At 36.4% G+C, this 18463-nt stretch overlaps 1 protein-coding gene across 1 annotated transcript in view; it reads left to right on the top strand.

Moving 5' to 3' along the window:
• ctnna2 (catenin (cadherin-associated protein), alpha 2) overlaps nt 1-18463 on the top strand; it is a 622713-nt gene that overhangs the window by 465475 nt on the left and 138775 nt on the right. The window contains exon 8 of the mRNA XM_073862287.1: nt 12404-12484. Coding sequence (XP_073718388.1) covers nt 12404-12484 — 81 coding nt within the window. The remainder of the gene's footprint in view (nt 1-12403; nt 12485-18463) is intronic.

Consider the following 18463-nt stretch of genomic DNA (forward strand, 5'->3'; position numbering starts at 1 on the left):
TTAAAGTATTTCTATTAATGACTTCCATAGTATTTGTTTTTCCAACTATTATGGAAAAACAATTTGCAAGTTGTTTGTTTCATTAGGAATTTTTAAAAGCAGCTGGCTTTACTTGTTTTGGATCCAGCTAAATCTTGCCTCCTAGTGACAGGTAAATGACACATTAGCATTTGGCTCTGAAAGCAATAGGGGGTTGAGTAACGCTGCTACAGCATCTCAGGCCGGCCACTGCAGACGTTAGCAGCCTGCCTCTGACATTCATCTGGCATCAGAATAAACTGAACAGAAATTGGGTCTGAATTTGTTTCGTAATTCAGCTTTGTGGAGTCAAAGTAAATCATTTGATGATTTTCAAAGTGCAAACACTTTGGTTCTATCGACACTGCTTTGTTAATTTGAGCGGGCAGACATTTCAACAATAACCGAGCCAATTTCATGGGTTTAGGGTGGGACTATCTGTTTGGAACATTGGATGACTTTGGAAAATCCTGTTTATATAAATCATTACTCCATTTAGACAACACCGTCCACATTGTCCACATATTAATGATGTCCACAGTTGCACAGCAGTGGCCGTTCATAGAGACATTTGATGTTTAATGTATAATTGTGAGGACAGAATGTTGTTCAGCTGTGATATGTATAGAGATATGCTTTGCAATTAATTTAATATGGAATTAAAGGATTAGTCCATTTTCTTAAAAAAATCCAGATAATTTACTCACCACAATGTCATCCAAAATGTTGATGTCTTTCTTTGTTCAGTCGAGAAGAAATTATGTTTAATGGACTTTAATGGACCCCAACACGTAACAGTTTTAATGCAGTTTAAAACTGCAGTTTCAACAGAGTTTCAAAGGACTCTAAACAATCCCAAATGAGACATACTAAGGGTATTATCTAGCAAAACAATTGTCATTTATGGCAAGAAAAAAAAAGGACTCTTAAACAACAACTTCTCCTATATCTCCGGTCGTGTGATGCGCCAGCGCGACCTCACGTTATACGTCATCACGTTATACGTCATCACGTCAAGAGGTCACGGAGGACGTATGCGAAACTACGCCCCAATGTTTACAAGTGTGGAAAAAGAGGACCGTTCCGACATTGTTGTATGTGGAATGATACTTATTTATGTCTTTGTGTTTAAAATGGTCACAAATGTGCGTTTCATATATGTAACACGTGACCTTTCCACGTCATTACGCAATTTCCTGAGGTCGCGTTGGCGTGTCACAGGACCGGAGGAGGAGGAGAAGTTGTGGTTTAAAAGTGAAATTTTTTTCTTGCCAAAAATGACAATCGTTTCACTAGATAAGACCCTTATGCCTCGTTTGGGATCGTTTGGAGTCCTTTGAAACTGCAATTTTGAACTGCAATAAAGTCCATTAAAATGAGAAAAATCCTGGAATGTTTTTCCTCATAAAACACAACTTCTTCTGGACTGAACAAAGAAAGACAACATCCTGGATGACATGGTGGTGAGCAAACCATCTGGACTTCTTTTTTAAAGAAAATGGACTAATCCTTTAAGTAAAATTGACAAGTCACTAGTCTCTTTCAAACATTCAGTCTGGCAAATTTCAGTTAACAGGTCATGTGTGAACAAAACATTTCTTGTAAATCAGTGCTGCCAATTTACCAGTAAGAGAAGTTGTAAGATTACCAGTAAAGCACTATGTGTGAACGGAAAATAGGATTAAGGGCATTTAGAATGGACGACTTCAGATTGCGCTGACATCTTTGGGCCAATATTATTTTTTTATATAGATGATGCGTTTATTCTATTCTATTCTATTCAATCTCAAGTAATAGTATATTTTATTTTATTTTATTTTTATTTTATTTTATTTTAATTTTATTTTATTTTATTTTATTTTATTTTATTTTATTTTATTTTATTATTTTATTTTATTTTATTTTATCTAGGGTTGTGCCGATAGACGATAGTATCGTGAATCCACGATCGTCAGAAATATTATTTATAGCGGGCTTTAATGACGATAGTTGGCGATAGTTATTATCATCATCATCATCATCATCATCACAGTTTCACATTAACATGCGCATTTCATGCTTTTCCTCACATGGGAGGGTTTGTGGGCTTTGTTGTTCCAACACCCTGGCACGCAGGAAATCTTAAAGGGCCTGGACTTAATGATGCGGATGGATTAATGGCATCAGTTTTAGGAAGGTTGTAAAAAATAAGTAAAAATGAACAAATAAATAAATGAGTAAACTACTGTCCCACCCCCCAATACTATCGTGTATCGGCGATCTCACAGGCTGGCAATAGGACGATCTCAAACTGGGGCATATCGCCCAACACATTCTCTTTCTCTCTTTTTATTTTATTTCTATCTCTATTTTCTATTTTATTTTATTTTATTTCTATTTATTCATATTCTCATTCCTATTCTATCTCTATCTCTACCTTTGTTTTATTTAATTTGTTTTCTATTTCTATCTTTATCTATTTGTATTTTTATTTTTATTTATATCTTATTAAAAATAAAGACACAAAGTGTCATCTGTATTTATAAAAAGCTGAAAGGAGCATTGGGTCAAAAATAACAGAAAACAGAAAATGGCCTGAACAGAAAATGTTTATATTTGACCAACAATGGGTTAAAATAACTCAGCATTTTGGGTTGAAAGAAGTGAGATGGTCCCATCCCTTTTTGACCCAATTTTTATCCCAATGAAATTAACCCAGCATGTTTAGAGTGCATGGTAACCAGTTGGTACTTGCATGGTAAATGTAGCTATGAAGCATTAGCAATGGTCTAAGCCTTCATCATTTTTAATGTGCATGTTTAATCCAGTTGAAGACAAAAAATATGGTATATGATATACAGCATATAATATGATAGTAGTCAGCATATATCAGTGAGCCCTCAGCTTGCCAGTTTGCTTATTAAATTTGACAATGAATGTATGCATTTCATGCTGATTTGCAAGGCGTCATTCAAGTCGTCGAGTTTTCTGCGTACCCCTAGGACAACAGGTGATATTGAGGGTAGTTTTTTAGCTTCTGAGCTAAAAGTTACCACATTGATGACAGCAAACTCTTGAGAGCATTGTTAGCGGTCATGTCGTTTCATTCCCTCGAGTACGGGCCGCTTCATATACTTCATAATGCTGCTTTGCTCCTCAATGTTCTCAGACTCCCAGAAGGCCACAGCGTTGAGGCTTGTAATTCTGTTTAAATTGGCTGTAAGTGGTGTGGGGTTAGCAGCAGCATTCAGGACAGGAAACGGTCTTTAAACCGTTCTTCTGGATCGTTCTTGTCTCCTGCTTTTGATTGAAGCAATTCTTGCCTTAATGTGTAACAATAATGTTTATGGCTTGAGAGTGACGAACACATAGTGAGTGACAGAAAGTGTTAACCTTGATGACCAGGCAGGATAAAGTAGAAACTTCAACTCATGGAAGCTGGAAATGTAAACGTTTCTGGCTTTACAAGATTACGGGTTCAAACTGTTGTGTTTTCTGTTTTGATCTTGGTTAATTGTAATGAATTATTTATGCTTATGTATATTAAAAACACACATCAATTAGCAATAATCAATCAATTAATATAATTAATATATGCTGCAAAACTGTTACTAATTATCACCTTTAGCATGTTTTTTATGTGTAAAATAATGAGTTTTAGAAATATAGTTAAAGTCCCCCTGGGGTGAAAATCAAGTTATTGTTGTTTATACAGTATGTATCTGAAACGGACACATCTATATACATGTTATATCTTTGAGCTGTGACTCGGTAAAGGTAGGGACTAATTTGCAAATTCAAATCTATGGTCCAAGTTGTGCAATTGAGCAGAGGCTGGGATTAATTTGCATATTCATGGTTTCCGCGTATACTAAATGAGGCAAGGGTGAAGACAGTTACATTCAAGCTGTTTTAAAGCTGGAAGAATTTATTATCATAGAAAAAACGTTTATATATGCTTTTATAATGATCAAAGATGAGTCTTAAAGGCGGAGTGCACGATATCTAAAAAACGCTTTGGAAAAGAGAGTCGGGCCATTTATCAAAACACATTTGTAGCCAATCAGCAGTAAGGGGCGTGTATACTAACCAACATTGTTGCCCGGGTTGAGTATGTGTGGGGGGGTCTATCAACAGAAGGTCCAGATTCTATTGGGGTAGGGGCATGTTTGTTTAGGTGATTTCAAATGTCAACATTGGCTTTCAGAGATTATGGACTGTGTTTGTGCGTGTGTTCACTACTTACTGGATGGGTTAAATGCAGAGGTCACATTCCAAGTATGGGCTACCATCAAGGGGCAATTTTCTGATTTCTCTGATGAAGCCAATAGACTGGCTGCTAGAGACTGGCTCTAAAAGGGAGTAAATTCCCATAGACCCCCATGTTAAAATCCCCAACTTTATAGTAAAAAATAGTATGTTTACAACTGGGGTACAAAAATAGTTATTGGTGCGTATAGCTAATTTTGCCCTTCATAACATCTGTGAGGGGGGTGAATTTTTTTGTAACCTATCCGTTTAATTTATGTTAAGCCTTAAAGTTTTGCATAATTAAGGGCGTAACCACTTGAGTGACAGTTAAACAGCCACTGTGGTCACTGTAGTCGAACTAAGGGGGCGTGGTTTCAGCAACCAGCCACCTCAGCTTCACCTACGTCTCGCCTGTTTACCTATTTTAGAGTGATGTGTGATGACGCGCGGGCAAGATGGCGACGGCGGCCACCATACATTGGTCATTATGCCACTTTCACTAGTTCCTTTTTAGTCCACTAGTTCCACTGGTAAGCTGCACCTAAAGTGAAACAAGAGTCTGATGTAACTGTGCTGGATTATGGTTCTCTAACCTATTTTTTGCTGTTCAAAACCCAGACTGGAAGAAATTGCATTTTTGTGAAGTAGATTGTGGTTATCCGATTTTAGTTTAAGAATCACACTGGCGAAATGCCACTTCATGTGGCTGATTTTTTTGTTAAATCACAATACAGAGTACAAAAAAATGCTTTTTGAAATAATACATTAATAATCCTAGAAAAATAGAACAGATTTGTTCTCTAAGTGCTTATTTAAAATGTTTGCTTTTCACTTCATTCTGTCAAATCACAGACATCAGTTACATACGGAGATGAGAAAATAAAGTATTTTTTTTAAATGATATACTAGCAATCTTTTTAATATACAATTTCATGCCTAAGCCAATTATTTATTTGCCTTGCTGAGTATATCTTATGTCATAAACAAAATAAAGTGCTTATGTTCTCATGAATACGTTTATCAAATGCTTTAAATTAGGGATGCATAACGATTAATCGCAATTAATCTATAGCACAATAAAAGTTTTGTGAACTGTGTATAATAACTTTGTATAGATAAATGCACACACATGCATGTATATATTTAAGAAATGTTTACATGTGTATATACATTTGTATATTTATGTACAATTTATTATGTACACTGTAAAGAAATCAGTAGAAATTACAGTGTTATTGCAGCTGGGTTGCCGGTAACTTACCGTATATTTAAATTTATGTTATTTTCTGGCAACATTTTGTTCAAAGTTAAATAAACATTAAACATTTACAAGTCTTTGTCTTTACAGAGTAAAACAGCATCAAGCAAAACATTCTGGGAAACAAAATCTGAAGCAAAAAAAAAAAAAAAGAAAAAGGTTGATGATGATTTCTGGTTCCCATAATGCTTTGCATGAGGCTGTTATTGTATAGTTTTATTCTGTAAAGATAAAGACTTATAATTATTATATTAATTTTTAAAATTTATAATTTTATATATTTTAATATTTAAAATTTTTGAACTTTGAAGCAGTTAATAACATAAATTTAAATCTATGGTAAGTTACCGGCAACCCAGCTGCAATAACATTGTAACTTCTACGGAATCTTTTTATATTTATATAAAAAATTTTATATTTTTCTTAAAATTATACATGCATATGCGCACATACACACACACACACACACACACACACACACACACACACACACACACACACACACACACACACACACACACACACACACACACACACACACATATATATATATATATACATACATACATACATACATACATACATACATACATACATACATACATACATACATACATACATATATATATATAGTTTATATATATGTGTGTGTGTATGTATGTATATTGAATATGATGTAAACAAAAACTTTTATTTTGCTATAGATAAATCTTAAAATTATACATGCATGTGTGCATATATATATATATATATATATATATATATATATATATATATATATATATATATATATATATATATATATAGTGATGTAAACAAAAACTTATATTTTGCTATAGATAAATCGTGATTAATCGTTATGCGTCCCTACCGAGACTATGCTCAGACATTTTCAGACCACTTTATACATTTTTTTTATTGCTTTAAATTAGCCAACAAACAATTAAAACATCCCTTCTCGCAACCTTTAGACACATTATGTCGTACATGTATCACCTAATACCAACAGAGCGACTGTAATGAAAGGCCACTCACTATTTATTTTCTGCTACTTTATAGCAGGAACTACATCAGGCTTACTGTAGGTATAGTGGCAATAAATCTACGCTTGCAGCTGCAAATTTATCAATGTGCGAGTTCCCAGTGTGCATCTGACAGCAAGCGTCGAGAATCTTTTCTTGAGTTCTGTGAAAACTTCTAAACAGTTCCTAAACTTACTTTTCAGTCCTTGCATTTCTTCCATGTAGCTGTCCATGTATTCATCATTTCCCTGACATGTGCAGATTTCAAAGACGGGGAAGTGCGTCTGCTTGCCCCGGGATACTTCTGTTTTCTACAGTATGCTAAAAGAAGAAAGCGATGTTGTTTTCTATACAGTATAATAACCTTTCTGTGGCCTTATGTATTGCTATTGAGCATATTCTACAGAATGCATCATCATTATTTCGCTTGATCATTCAATAATGGTCCAAGGAATGTTAAAGCAGCTCCTCTGAAAAATCGCTATGAAGCTGCAGGAAAATGACATCCTGACAATGCTGATTGGATGGCACCACAACAGCGAGTATAGTCTACAAAACAATAATACAATTTTTGATAAAAACATGCATATTGCTTAAAAAAAACCCATAGACCTTTGTATTCCACCAGCAAGCTTTGGTGGTCTGTTTTTGATAGGCTAAGCTTCACGTTTATGTTTCAGACAGCAGAGTTCCTTTATTCTTAGAGCAATCTCCAGGCCGTATCTTTGGCTAACCCCTGTGCCAAAGTCACATACAGATGATGGCATAGACGACACGCCGCGCAAGATGAACAAAGGGAAATGCCTTCAGATGGTGTCTTGTTCCATCGGGTTTGCTGATTCTGAATTCCATCCCTTCATCAGTTTAGGAATATTGATTGAACTAGCCAATTTAACATGAGGCAGCTCACATCACACGTGTATTAATAACATCTATGCAGTACTGCAAGATGGTTGCCTGGCAACATGGTCATTAATTTTGAGCAATCTCATAACGTTCAGACTGATTTCAACTGTTTCTGCCATTTCAGCTCTTGCATGTGATTTGCGATTCACTGCTCAGGCGCCTTTGCCCTTAGTCAACATTGATGATAATGAGAAAAGTGGATTTCATTTAGTACTGAGATGGAAAAGGCAATTAATTTGTTAATTAATTTGCCCAAATATTTCATTCACATTGAAAGTTTTGTTAATTTTTTTTCTAGGTGTGAGGTCATTGCCTGGACCCCTAAGTATCAAAAAAATCATAAAGACATTCTTTAAAATGGCAGATCTATTAAAGGGTATCTTGGGTTTAGCATCCAAAGGTTATTTTGAGGGTCATCGCCCAAATAAAAGCAGATTAACAGACTGCATTGACTGGGTCAGTGACAAAAACGGTTTGAGAAATTTAAAAATCTTTAAAAAAAAATTTAAAAGCATGCACCAGGTTTATTTCAATGCGCATAGTGTATTTATGTTCATTTCACCATTTGCACCATTTTTATAAAAGCTAAGACTAAATGGACCTAAAAATGTCAAATGGTGTTACTGCCAATTGCGCCAAAGAATGAGAAATATTAAATATTTTATCAACGTTGATGGCATGTAAACGTGATCATCAAAAAATAAATAAATAAATAAAATTTAATTTTATTAGTTCTTTCTAAAAGTAAATTTTAATGCGTTTCTGTAATATTTGTACTGACATATGCTGAAAAAAGCTCTGTTTTCTAAATAATCTTTGACAAATTATGTAAAAATATATGTAAAAAGATCATATTACACTAAACTAGATTATCAAGGGTGTCAGACTGGGGGTAAAACCAAAGGAAGAGAGAGTCCTTCAAAAGTCTAGAATATAATATGGGGGTGGGGCATAGGGGCCCATATGCATAGGGCCAGAGATCTTGTGCAACGCCCCTGTAGATGATTATATTTGATTCCACATTTAAAAAAAAATACTAGTTACACCAATTGACACAGACTGGTTACACCACATTGACATTTTTTGCAATTATCCCCCAAATATTCTTTCAAAATGAAATAAAATCAGAAATTTTAGACTTGGTCCTCAAAAAAGAGAAAGTATGCAAGTAAACGGCAAATTTATTTTGAAATTTTAACTCTTTTACATTAAATTGAACCATACGGACACCAAATAATTAACGTCATGTCATTGACACGACTAACAATTGAGGCCTGACCAAAATCCTTTACATACAGATCATTCTGTTTCTTTAGACTTATTCTGGCATTTTACCCTTTTAAGAAATATTTTTATTTATTATTTTTATTTATTAGGCCACATGCTACATACTGCAATGTTTACAGATACAGGTGTCAATGAAATTGTTCATTTAGGAAATTCAGTTATACCAGGGGTGGGGAACCCTGGTCCTGGAGGGCCACTGTCCTGTTATACATATTATTCAGCTACTATATCTATAACATGTATATGTTATATAATATATTTCCCTTTATTGACTGGTTCCTATTCAAATACAAAATTTGGCCTGTACATGCCATGATTTATGATTTGCTATAAACTGGATATAACAAGATTGAGCACTCATATTACTTTGTATAGGGGACAGTGCAACGCTCATTATGGCCGCTCTGGTGTCGAAAGTCCCGTCTTCCATTTAAAAGACCCAATAAACAATCTATAAAGATTGACGATTATATGGGAGAGGGGCTCTATTCAGAGTCGTGTGAGGCATTTGTCTTTCCCTATTCAAGTAGATAGGACTGTAGGACTGTTACATGACTGAAATAACTTTCCGGTGGCATTGCAAACATGGCCACTTAGTGAATATAGCCAAAGTCCAATTAGGGAAGCTGCTCCACTATTTTGTTGCTGGTGGTTTTAAGGGGAGGATCATTCTCATCCCAAAGAACACATGATTGGACGGAAATCTGTGTAGTGCATCATGACTCATCCGTTTTTTAATGCAATCTCAAAGATCAAGGCTAAAATCATTATGGTATGCAGACTAGTAGAAAATGGCTTCCTGAACTTCTCTGGATTGCAAAATCTGTACTCTTGTGCATTCTGAGCGCTGTGTCAGTTTTCTAGTAACTTTTTTGTAGCATTTAGCCGTTTTAGTCTTGCTGTTCATATTTAATGGGATACTGTTTGTGTTTATACCAGCCTGAAGTCTCACTGCTGAGAGAGAGAAAGAGATGGGGCATGTGTTGTCATCCACAGCGAGAGTTTTTTTTTTGACACTGACATACAGGAACCAGCTGTGAGCTGTCTGGCAGATCGGACCTAAGGGAGCTGGCCGCCACCACTGCAAAATCTTTAATTACTCGCTAACAAGAGCAGCCGTCCTCATCTCAACCCAAGTACATTTTACCAGCACACCATGACAGGGAAAGATAATCCATTTTTGAGGCCATCGGCCAGAGAAACAGTCAAGCAGGAGGCACACAGGGGCATTCAGATGCATGCAGTGCATGTCATTCCTAAACTGGTTTTGCGTAGCCTGACTTTTGACCAACGGATTAAGCCTGTACTGCTGCTTATTTTGAGCAAAAAGCACTCAAAGAAGTGATAAGACCAATAGGAAGAGACGATGTGACCGTCATATGGGGGTTGTTTTGATAGTCCTCACTGCAGAACACGACATCCAGGGGGCGAGGTTGGATCTAGATCCAACTCCTCCCACTTTATATACCAAATTAACTGGTATATTTGCATTGTTGCAGCCTGCAATTAGATGCCACCTGTGATCGCCAACGTGTGCTCTTATCAATTTAAGTGTACGTTTGATTAATAAAATAGTCGAGAAAGATTTATAATTTAGTAAGGTTAGACAGTTACACAGTTAGGTGTAAGGGAGGTAAGGGACACGTTCCCGACAGGGTGATATCGCTGAAGGGATTTATTTGCCACCCGGTTGGCTGTACATTGTCCCACTTATTACACGGCTATTCCTATACGAGTAAATATAAAAACACAATTTTATTGCGAGGGAAACCTAATGGCTGTAAGCAAAGACACGTTAAAACAAGTTCAAGTCCATACAAGATAAACATTCAATGTATTCATTTCTAAATAACATGCCATATATGTTAATAATGCATATTTATACTGTATACATTTATAAGTATTAAACTGCACGTGGTAAGATTACTCGTGGTGCTCGAAATGTTTTACTCCAAAACATTTAGCAGAAAACCTTACATTTTACCTTAAAGGCACTACTTTTATCGTAGTCATAAGTGAAGTTTGTTTTTCCGTCAAAAGAATAACTTAATTTAGTTATGACGGAAATGGTGACGCAACAACAAGTATATGACGTGTCTTGTGGTAAAACTGCCGACCAATCAAAATGCAGTGGGAAGAGATCTCTGGACCTGGATCCAGCCCCGCCCCCGTCCCCTGGATGTCGTGTTCTGCAGTGAGGCACTACTGGTTGTTTTAGAAGTTTTAATGTCCATCCATATTTATTATTTTCAATCTATTTTATTAACTCTTTTGCCGCCATTGACGAGATAACTCGTCAATTAAGAGAAAACGCTTCCCTGCCAATGACAAGAATTTCCGGCTTTCCGCAATACCGCTATTATCCACCAGGTATAAACTTATAAAACCCGGAAGTATCGCCCTAGGGCAAACAGCTGTATGTCCGTGTCAGTTTTGAGGATCGCTCTGCATCCGATCTCTATCAAAAGTCCTTCACAAAAATGGAATTATCTCAGCTTTTTGCTAAAAATTTAGTTTTTGACGAAACCTTCCCATATTTGAGAGGTGATTAAAAGAGAACTAATGAAGGTAGGATGAAACGTTTTATTTATTATTATTATTTTTTATTTTTGAAAGCAGAGGGTCTGTTCTTTCATTTGATATATTGTTTGTTTATATATTTAAAGAAAATTTTCTGGAAGGCATTAAACTTTTGTGAAAATCGTGAAAAATGCTGCCGCTGGCTGGCAACTTTTTTTTTAAACGCTGGCGGGGAAAGAGTTGAGACAAACAGAAATACAGGAAATATGTACCAAAAAAAGTGTTACCTTTCTTTTCACCAAACACATCTTGAGCGTTTTTGAGCAGAAAGAAGTAAGGTCAGCCAATCAGAGTTCTTTTTTTTCATCTAATGGTGAGACAACTCTGAAAGTATCTACAATAGTCTTTCTAACTTTCGAACACTGTATCCTTCCTGTTATAAACATAATGCACAGACACGTTGAGTGGGTCATTTAGGAAGTTCATAATAATTTAGCACCTGTGGGTTGATGATTCAGAGAGCATGATCCTTGTTCATTCCTTCCTAAAGTCACACCGTGAGAAGATTCAATGAGAGATTTGTAAAGGTGAACAGAGACAACCCCAAAAGCAACTGATTTATGTAAGCAATATAATAGAGAAAGCCTGCAGAGTTCTCCTTTTATGTAAGTTTTATGTAAGCTCCTTTATTGCAGTCAATTGAACTATAAGTTAACTATAATTTGTTATATAACTTATACATCACCTGTTTCAACTATGCTTTTAAATTGCTCCTGGCTACAGTAATCGTTCTCAAGGTGGAGTCCTCGGCATCCCGTGATGTGGCTTTTGTATGGCTAAATAGGTTTAGGAGTGGGACAGAAAATTTGTTCAATTAAGTTTGTCTGCAAAATCTCACTTTTTTTGTTGTCGCTGGTGTCCACTATTGTTGGTTACGACACAGAGCACCATATTCTATCCCACATTTAGAGACACTTTAATGCATCAAGCTTCCAAAGGTTCCCTGGAACCTTAACCCTTCATCTCCGAACCCCGCTCACGGCCGACAATTGTGTTTTTAACTTCACGCTTCCTGTCTCCCTTACTTTTTTCTGTATGGCGTGTGATTGTAAGACATAAATTGGCATTACAAAAGTAACACCCTACTTTTATGTTATTGCAGACGGGAAGAAAAGAGAAAGGTGACCCGCTGAATTCAGCTATCGACAAGATGACCAAGAAAACACGTGATCTTCGCAGACAGGTGAGTCACATCTTTCTAATGTCTTTCTAGAAGATCAGAGCATGAATGTCATATATACGTATCTATATGGTAATAAAACAATTTCGAAAGATAATCTGATACTTAAAGTGACTCACTCAAATGACGTAGACTACAATTATAGACTACTAATAATAGACTTTTTTCAGTAAATGTCATAAGTATTATATCATACAGTTATATGAGACTATTAAATGACGGTTATGTCAAGAGAAGTAATTATTCCCTTTGTCTTTTCAATGCAAATATCAGAGCTAAATTTACTAAAGGTAATTCATTGAGAGAAACGGTGCTGTTGTTTGAATAAGGTTCTCACATCCATAGACTGGCACTTTGATTTAGAAGCACAGGTGCATTGGCATGATTACATCTTTATTCGTTTTACTCACGCATGGAGTGTTACCTGAATGTGTTATATAGCGAGGACAGAGTTTATCTAAGTAATGATAGTTCAACTCTCCAAACTCTTTTATTATTTACTTACCCTCATGTCAGTCCAAACCCACAGGACTTTATTTCACACTCTTTGTCATTTTGACACCTGCCCTCATTCTCTAATCATACAGTAAAGAGGAGCCATATGGGTTTGGGAGTCAATTGAAGCTCTTTATTGTTTTTGCAAAAGCATGATATTAAGCGTTCTTTGTTCTTTCAGACATGCTCTTTTTTCATGGGCGGCCGTGTCCCTGCCAGTTGTAATTAATTCCAACTTTTCAGAATGCTGCAATAAAACACATAAAGAAAGAAAGAAAGAAGGGAAGCGGCGTGGTCGAGTTTTCCGTGCGGTTTTAGATGTGAAAGGTCTGACATGTTTTTTGTAAATGAGCTCTTATGTTTAATTCAGGCAATAAAAAGGTTAATAGTCAGTAATTAAAAAGCCTTTTATCACAAATATCACTTCACTGAAATAAATGATTCATTGAATTTAATAAATTTTTTTAAGGTAAGTGCTTGCAAACAATTTATTTAAGCTACATTTAAACAAAATGTTTATATTTTATTTTACTTTACTAATCTTTTTTGTTTAAATGTAGCTTAAATAAATTGATTGCAACCACTTACCTTAAACAAAATGATTAAATTCAATGAATCATTTTTTTCAGTGTTTAATAATTTTATTAGAATTTAACAAATTTCAAAACTTTCGCTGCAAAAACCTTCAGTTGCAAAATGACTAAGGATGCAACTGGGTGATTCTTGCGAAATTAAACTTATGAGGTGTCATGAAACAAGTAAATGCAAAGTAAGAGTATCAAAATAAGAAGCATAGAGTTACAAACATCTTTTTGTGTACTATTTTGCACATGATTTTAAATGACATCGTACAAACAAATTTTGTTGTTTTTTCCACATTTAAGGGGAACATTTTCATTACCGCAACGTGTCCATGACTGGATTTGGTTCTTTGACATGGTAATATTTATAATTAAAAAATCTGAAAAATAAAAGGCTTCAGTGCATGTTATACTATAAACATTTACAGTAAGGAAACATTTGGTATTTGGTGATCATTTGTAAATGTAGAGACAATAATAAGGAATATAAATATGTCCAAGAAAAATTTTCTCATCCTCCGCAACAATTTTCAATCATTGTTTAAACCCTCAAGGAACTAACATTTAAAAAAAATGTTGGAAGGGACATAATTGACTGTGACACTCAAGATGGCTTCCAGGTAAGCAGTTCTTATGTTTTCTTTCCAGATAAAAGTAGAAATTTTGTTTGTCATAGTACCTAGACAACTTTTTAGTTCTCATTACCGAAACATGAGTTTGTAAATGCATATATTTAATGTTATATCATGTTGCGGTAATGATATTTTTTTTAAATGATAATCTAAAAAAATTTAAATAATTCTATAGGAAATCCTCTAAAAATAGTTATAGTAAGTTCAGACCTTAATCTTATATGTGCAAAAAAAATGGCTTCAAGCGCTTTTTAAAAAAATCTGATGCTGGACACCTTCTAAGTCTGGATTTCGTGAGAATCACCCAATTATGTTTAAAGCATTTCTGTATTTAACCCAGTGATGTATATCTGAAAACTGGACAAACAGAAACCATTCAGTTCTCTTTACATATGACCTACAGAAACACCTGAATAACTGACAGATGAGATGCAGACCGTGAGAAGCTTGTTATCTATAGATGTCCTTTGAAAGAGAACATGCAATCACCATAGTTACCCTCTCATTTGTAATGTTTTTTCCCGTTCCCAAGACATTGTTGTTGTGCATGTCCTTCATCGCATGTCACACCACCGTCAGCACCCACAGCCCCCTGCTGAACATGACACAATGTTCACAACTGATATGCAGCACCCCACTAAGAGGAGCATTTTATTGCTTAGTCTTTGTTTCTTTAAAGCTCAAGGGACTTTAAACTTGACTGAATTTTGTTTAACTTGTCAGAATCCCTTAAGAGAAATAAAAAAGACACAAATGAGACATATAGTAACAGTATAGAGCTAGAAAATTAAATTGCATTGGAAATTGGGTGGTAACTTGAAATAATTGATCAGTAGTTGATCATTTGCAGACTTGTGTGTCTCCATTTGCTCTCCGTCTAAACGTATTGCTGTCTATCTGCAACACTTAGGATATTAATGAGATCCAATTTGTGATTTGGCTGACAGCAGAGGCGCACAAACACATGTGCTAGTACACACATCCAGCCCCTGAGAAGGGACCCTCTTCACCTCCCATCACAATAAATCCACAGAGAGCGACTAATGTGGTATGGTTGTTCGTTTTAAACGACCTGCTTTAATTACACATGCCGAGTTCAGGAGTGTGTTAGTGAGTGTATAAATCAACCAGTGTAGAGGTTATATAGCAACGCATACACACAAGCCGTATTTTGCGCACTTACATTTACGATTTACCCTCCACCCGCTTTGCAGGATCTTTCATAATTGGAAAACATCTTTTAAAATCTTCTCGTTCTCGCCCCCTTCACCACGACTGTAAATTCGAGGGCCGCATTTTCAGACTCAGCAGTCGTTCATTATAACCTCACACGTTTCTCCGCCTCCCAACGATAAACCCGACGACTGTCGCGTTCCTGTATCTTGTGTCACCCGCTTCGCCAAACCAATATTTAGAATGTCGTAAACTTTCCCAGATGCACGCATTGTAGTTGCATGTCGAATGAGAGAGCCGGATGCTTTCAGATTTTGCCTGCCCAAGCATTTTTAATTCTCTTAAGACACATATTTCATTATGCATCACGGACTTAGGCGGGCGAGATGTTTCCCTGTTGGATAAGTGGAGGTTTTTACGGTACAGTAAAGTGGTTTAAAGGAAATGAAAAGTGGTGGATAGGTCCGCTTCCTCTTGCTAACTACGCTCCGGCGTTGTCTCCCTGGTAATTCCAGCCATAATTTGCTTTTTCCTTTGGCCCTGCTGCTGTTGGGCTCCATATGCTGCCGCATCTGATAGACCACCTCTCACCTCAGCAACATGTCACTGAAATCTTCATCATTGCAAAACAAATTATGTTTTAATCACTTTAATGGGGATTGAGATTCCGGGGAAAAAACTTGCCGAGGGATCAGAGAGGATTCAGAGCGAATTGCCGAACAAGCTGTCGAAGTATCCGGCGTGAAATCCGTGCACATATGTTGGATGTTGCATATTTTAATTTCAGGCAGCCATCGACAGGTCAGTAGCCACCTGCTGTGTTGGTGGTGTTGTTGTTTACCCGGTTTCACAGAAGAGTCACCATAGTGCGATATAATGGCTCTATTGCTTGATTCAATAAAAATGTTTTGCAAATTGCTATTGGATGATTCATCTCATTTCTAAAGCATTTGGGTGTCATCCTAGGCGATTCCCGAGTTTAATCGTTGCACATTTAACGGTGCATTACCGCACGCTACTGCATTCTATCATTATCTAGGAATTGAACCCATGATTGTGTGATTCATGACAGGAGTAGTTCACATATGATATGCGTGATGTGCTCCACAGTGTGTTTTTCGCATAAATGCATTTCACTCTCACGGCATAGCCAGGCTGGAAATATGAAACGCGAACCTCTGTGATCCGCTCTGGGGTTTTCAGGGCCCTCCGTCAAATGAATGAATCGGCATCGGCATCTCATCAAATCAGTCTCACCAGGGGAACATCCGAGTGTCTGTGGCAGACGGCTTTGAGTTATTACTGTCTACCTGGCAAGAGAATAAGAGAATACCCCCCCACTCCACAAGTGCAAATCAAGCAATAACAGCAAGTCCTATTCAAGATATGCGCGACTGCAGAGGTAAGCAGGACCGTGCTTGATTTTCATATCGCCCAGCCTGCTTACCACTGTTTGTGTTGTATTACATGTGCACTGTTTGCATTCGGTAATTTTAGGTGGATCTTTTTGGTATGTTTTTTTTATGACATATGCGGAGCATGTGTAAGGATAATTTTAATTACTGTTCTTTGTTAATGTTACCTCTAACTGCAGATCTACCCAAAAACTTACCAAGAAAGTTATTTTTGTGGAGGTTTTTGCCAAAAAAGCTTGCATGCACTTAGAGGGTTTTGCAGCGAAAGACAGTAAAATTTGTTAAATGCTAATGACAAAGTGGAATTTGTGAAAATAAATTCAAAAACTATATTTCAGTAACCTGTTCATTGGCATTGGCAAGTAAAATTACTAAACTTTAACATAAAAACATCAGACGCACTTAAAGGGTTTTGCATCTAAAGTCCTCATATATTGCATTAATGCATTGTCTATTCTGTGATTATACAATATATTCATTATTTATAGTGCCCATGAGCAAAGATGGCAGTTTTCAAGCTGTGTTCTTCCGGGTGGTCTTGTGCCAGCCGAATAATGTATGGCTCCAGATGGCAGGAAATAAATTTTGTTGCATGTTTTTTTTTTCTTTTTTTATAGCGTTTGTAGCAAACCCAGCCTTTGTTGTACTTTGAATGTTTAGAGAGAAAGAAACACAGAACAGCATCGTCCACCATACTGCTTTGCATAAAAACATAAGCAGGTCTTTATGCTACGTACACATGCTTAGAATATCTATGCAGCGAGTGCTCTGACTAATGCATTAGGATCACTATCAGATCCATCAATAGTACCTCAGAACAGATTAGAATATAGTTCCTATATACAGTAGAGATTAACCTAAAAGATTTTTCTATAGCCTATAGCGTTTTGATTGCTTGTATCTCCCACAGCATAGCATAGATGACAACTTTTTTTATGATCTGGAGTGCTAAGGTTGTAGGTTGTAGGCAGTTCATAAGTCATCACGATTGTGGCTATAACCAAGACACTTAACCTCAGGTTGATCCAAGCAAGCCATCCTTGTACTAAGTGTTACTTTGGATAGAAGTGTCCAGTGCCTTACAAATGATAACATGCTGTGTGGTAGTATAATGGTTCAGTGATGGTATCAGATATTAAACCAAATGAGCTATTAGCCTTTTTATAGAAGCTTTTATTCAAAGCGACATTAACGTTTGTTTGGGGACAATCGCCCTGGATGAGCTCTGTGCTCAAGGGCACGATGGGCAGAGCTTGTGGCATGGTGAAGACCTCGAACAAGCAACCTTGCACTTGTTTATGTGTGTGGATCTGGGTTTATTAATATCAATTACCCTGTTGCTAGATAATCTTCCCAGACCGCCCTAATTAATATTCATGAGCTAAGCCTTTGCCTTGAAAAATAAGGGGTTGTATAAATCGATGTACTGTGCATTTGCGCTTGTGTGTATTGTTTAAATGTTAAAGGACAAGTTCGGTATTTTGCACTTAAAGCCCTGTTTTCAGATTGTTTATGATGAAATAGAAAAAAATTTTGACTGAAGTTTGGACATATGATGCTGGCCCGAGGGTTTGCGGGTGTTTGTTGTGTCACCTCCCACCTCTACAATGGCTGTATAGGTGCACAGGAACAATCCTAAAATGCATTAAACTTTGTTCACAAAGACGTAAAACTCGCTGCAAAAGA

This window comes from Misgurnus anguillicaudatus, chromosome 3 (assembly GCF_027580225.2).
Source record: "Misgurnus anguillicaudatus chromosome 3, ASM2758022v2, whole genome shotgun sequence".
In the NCBI taxonomy this organism is placed as follows: Eukaryota; Metazoa; Chordata; class Actinopteri; order Cypriniformes; family Cobitidae; genus Misgurnus; species Misgurnus anguillicaudatus.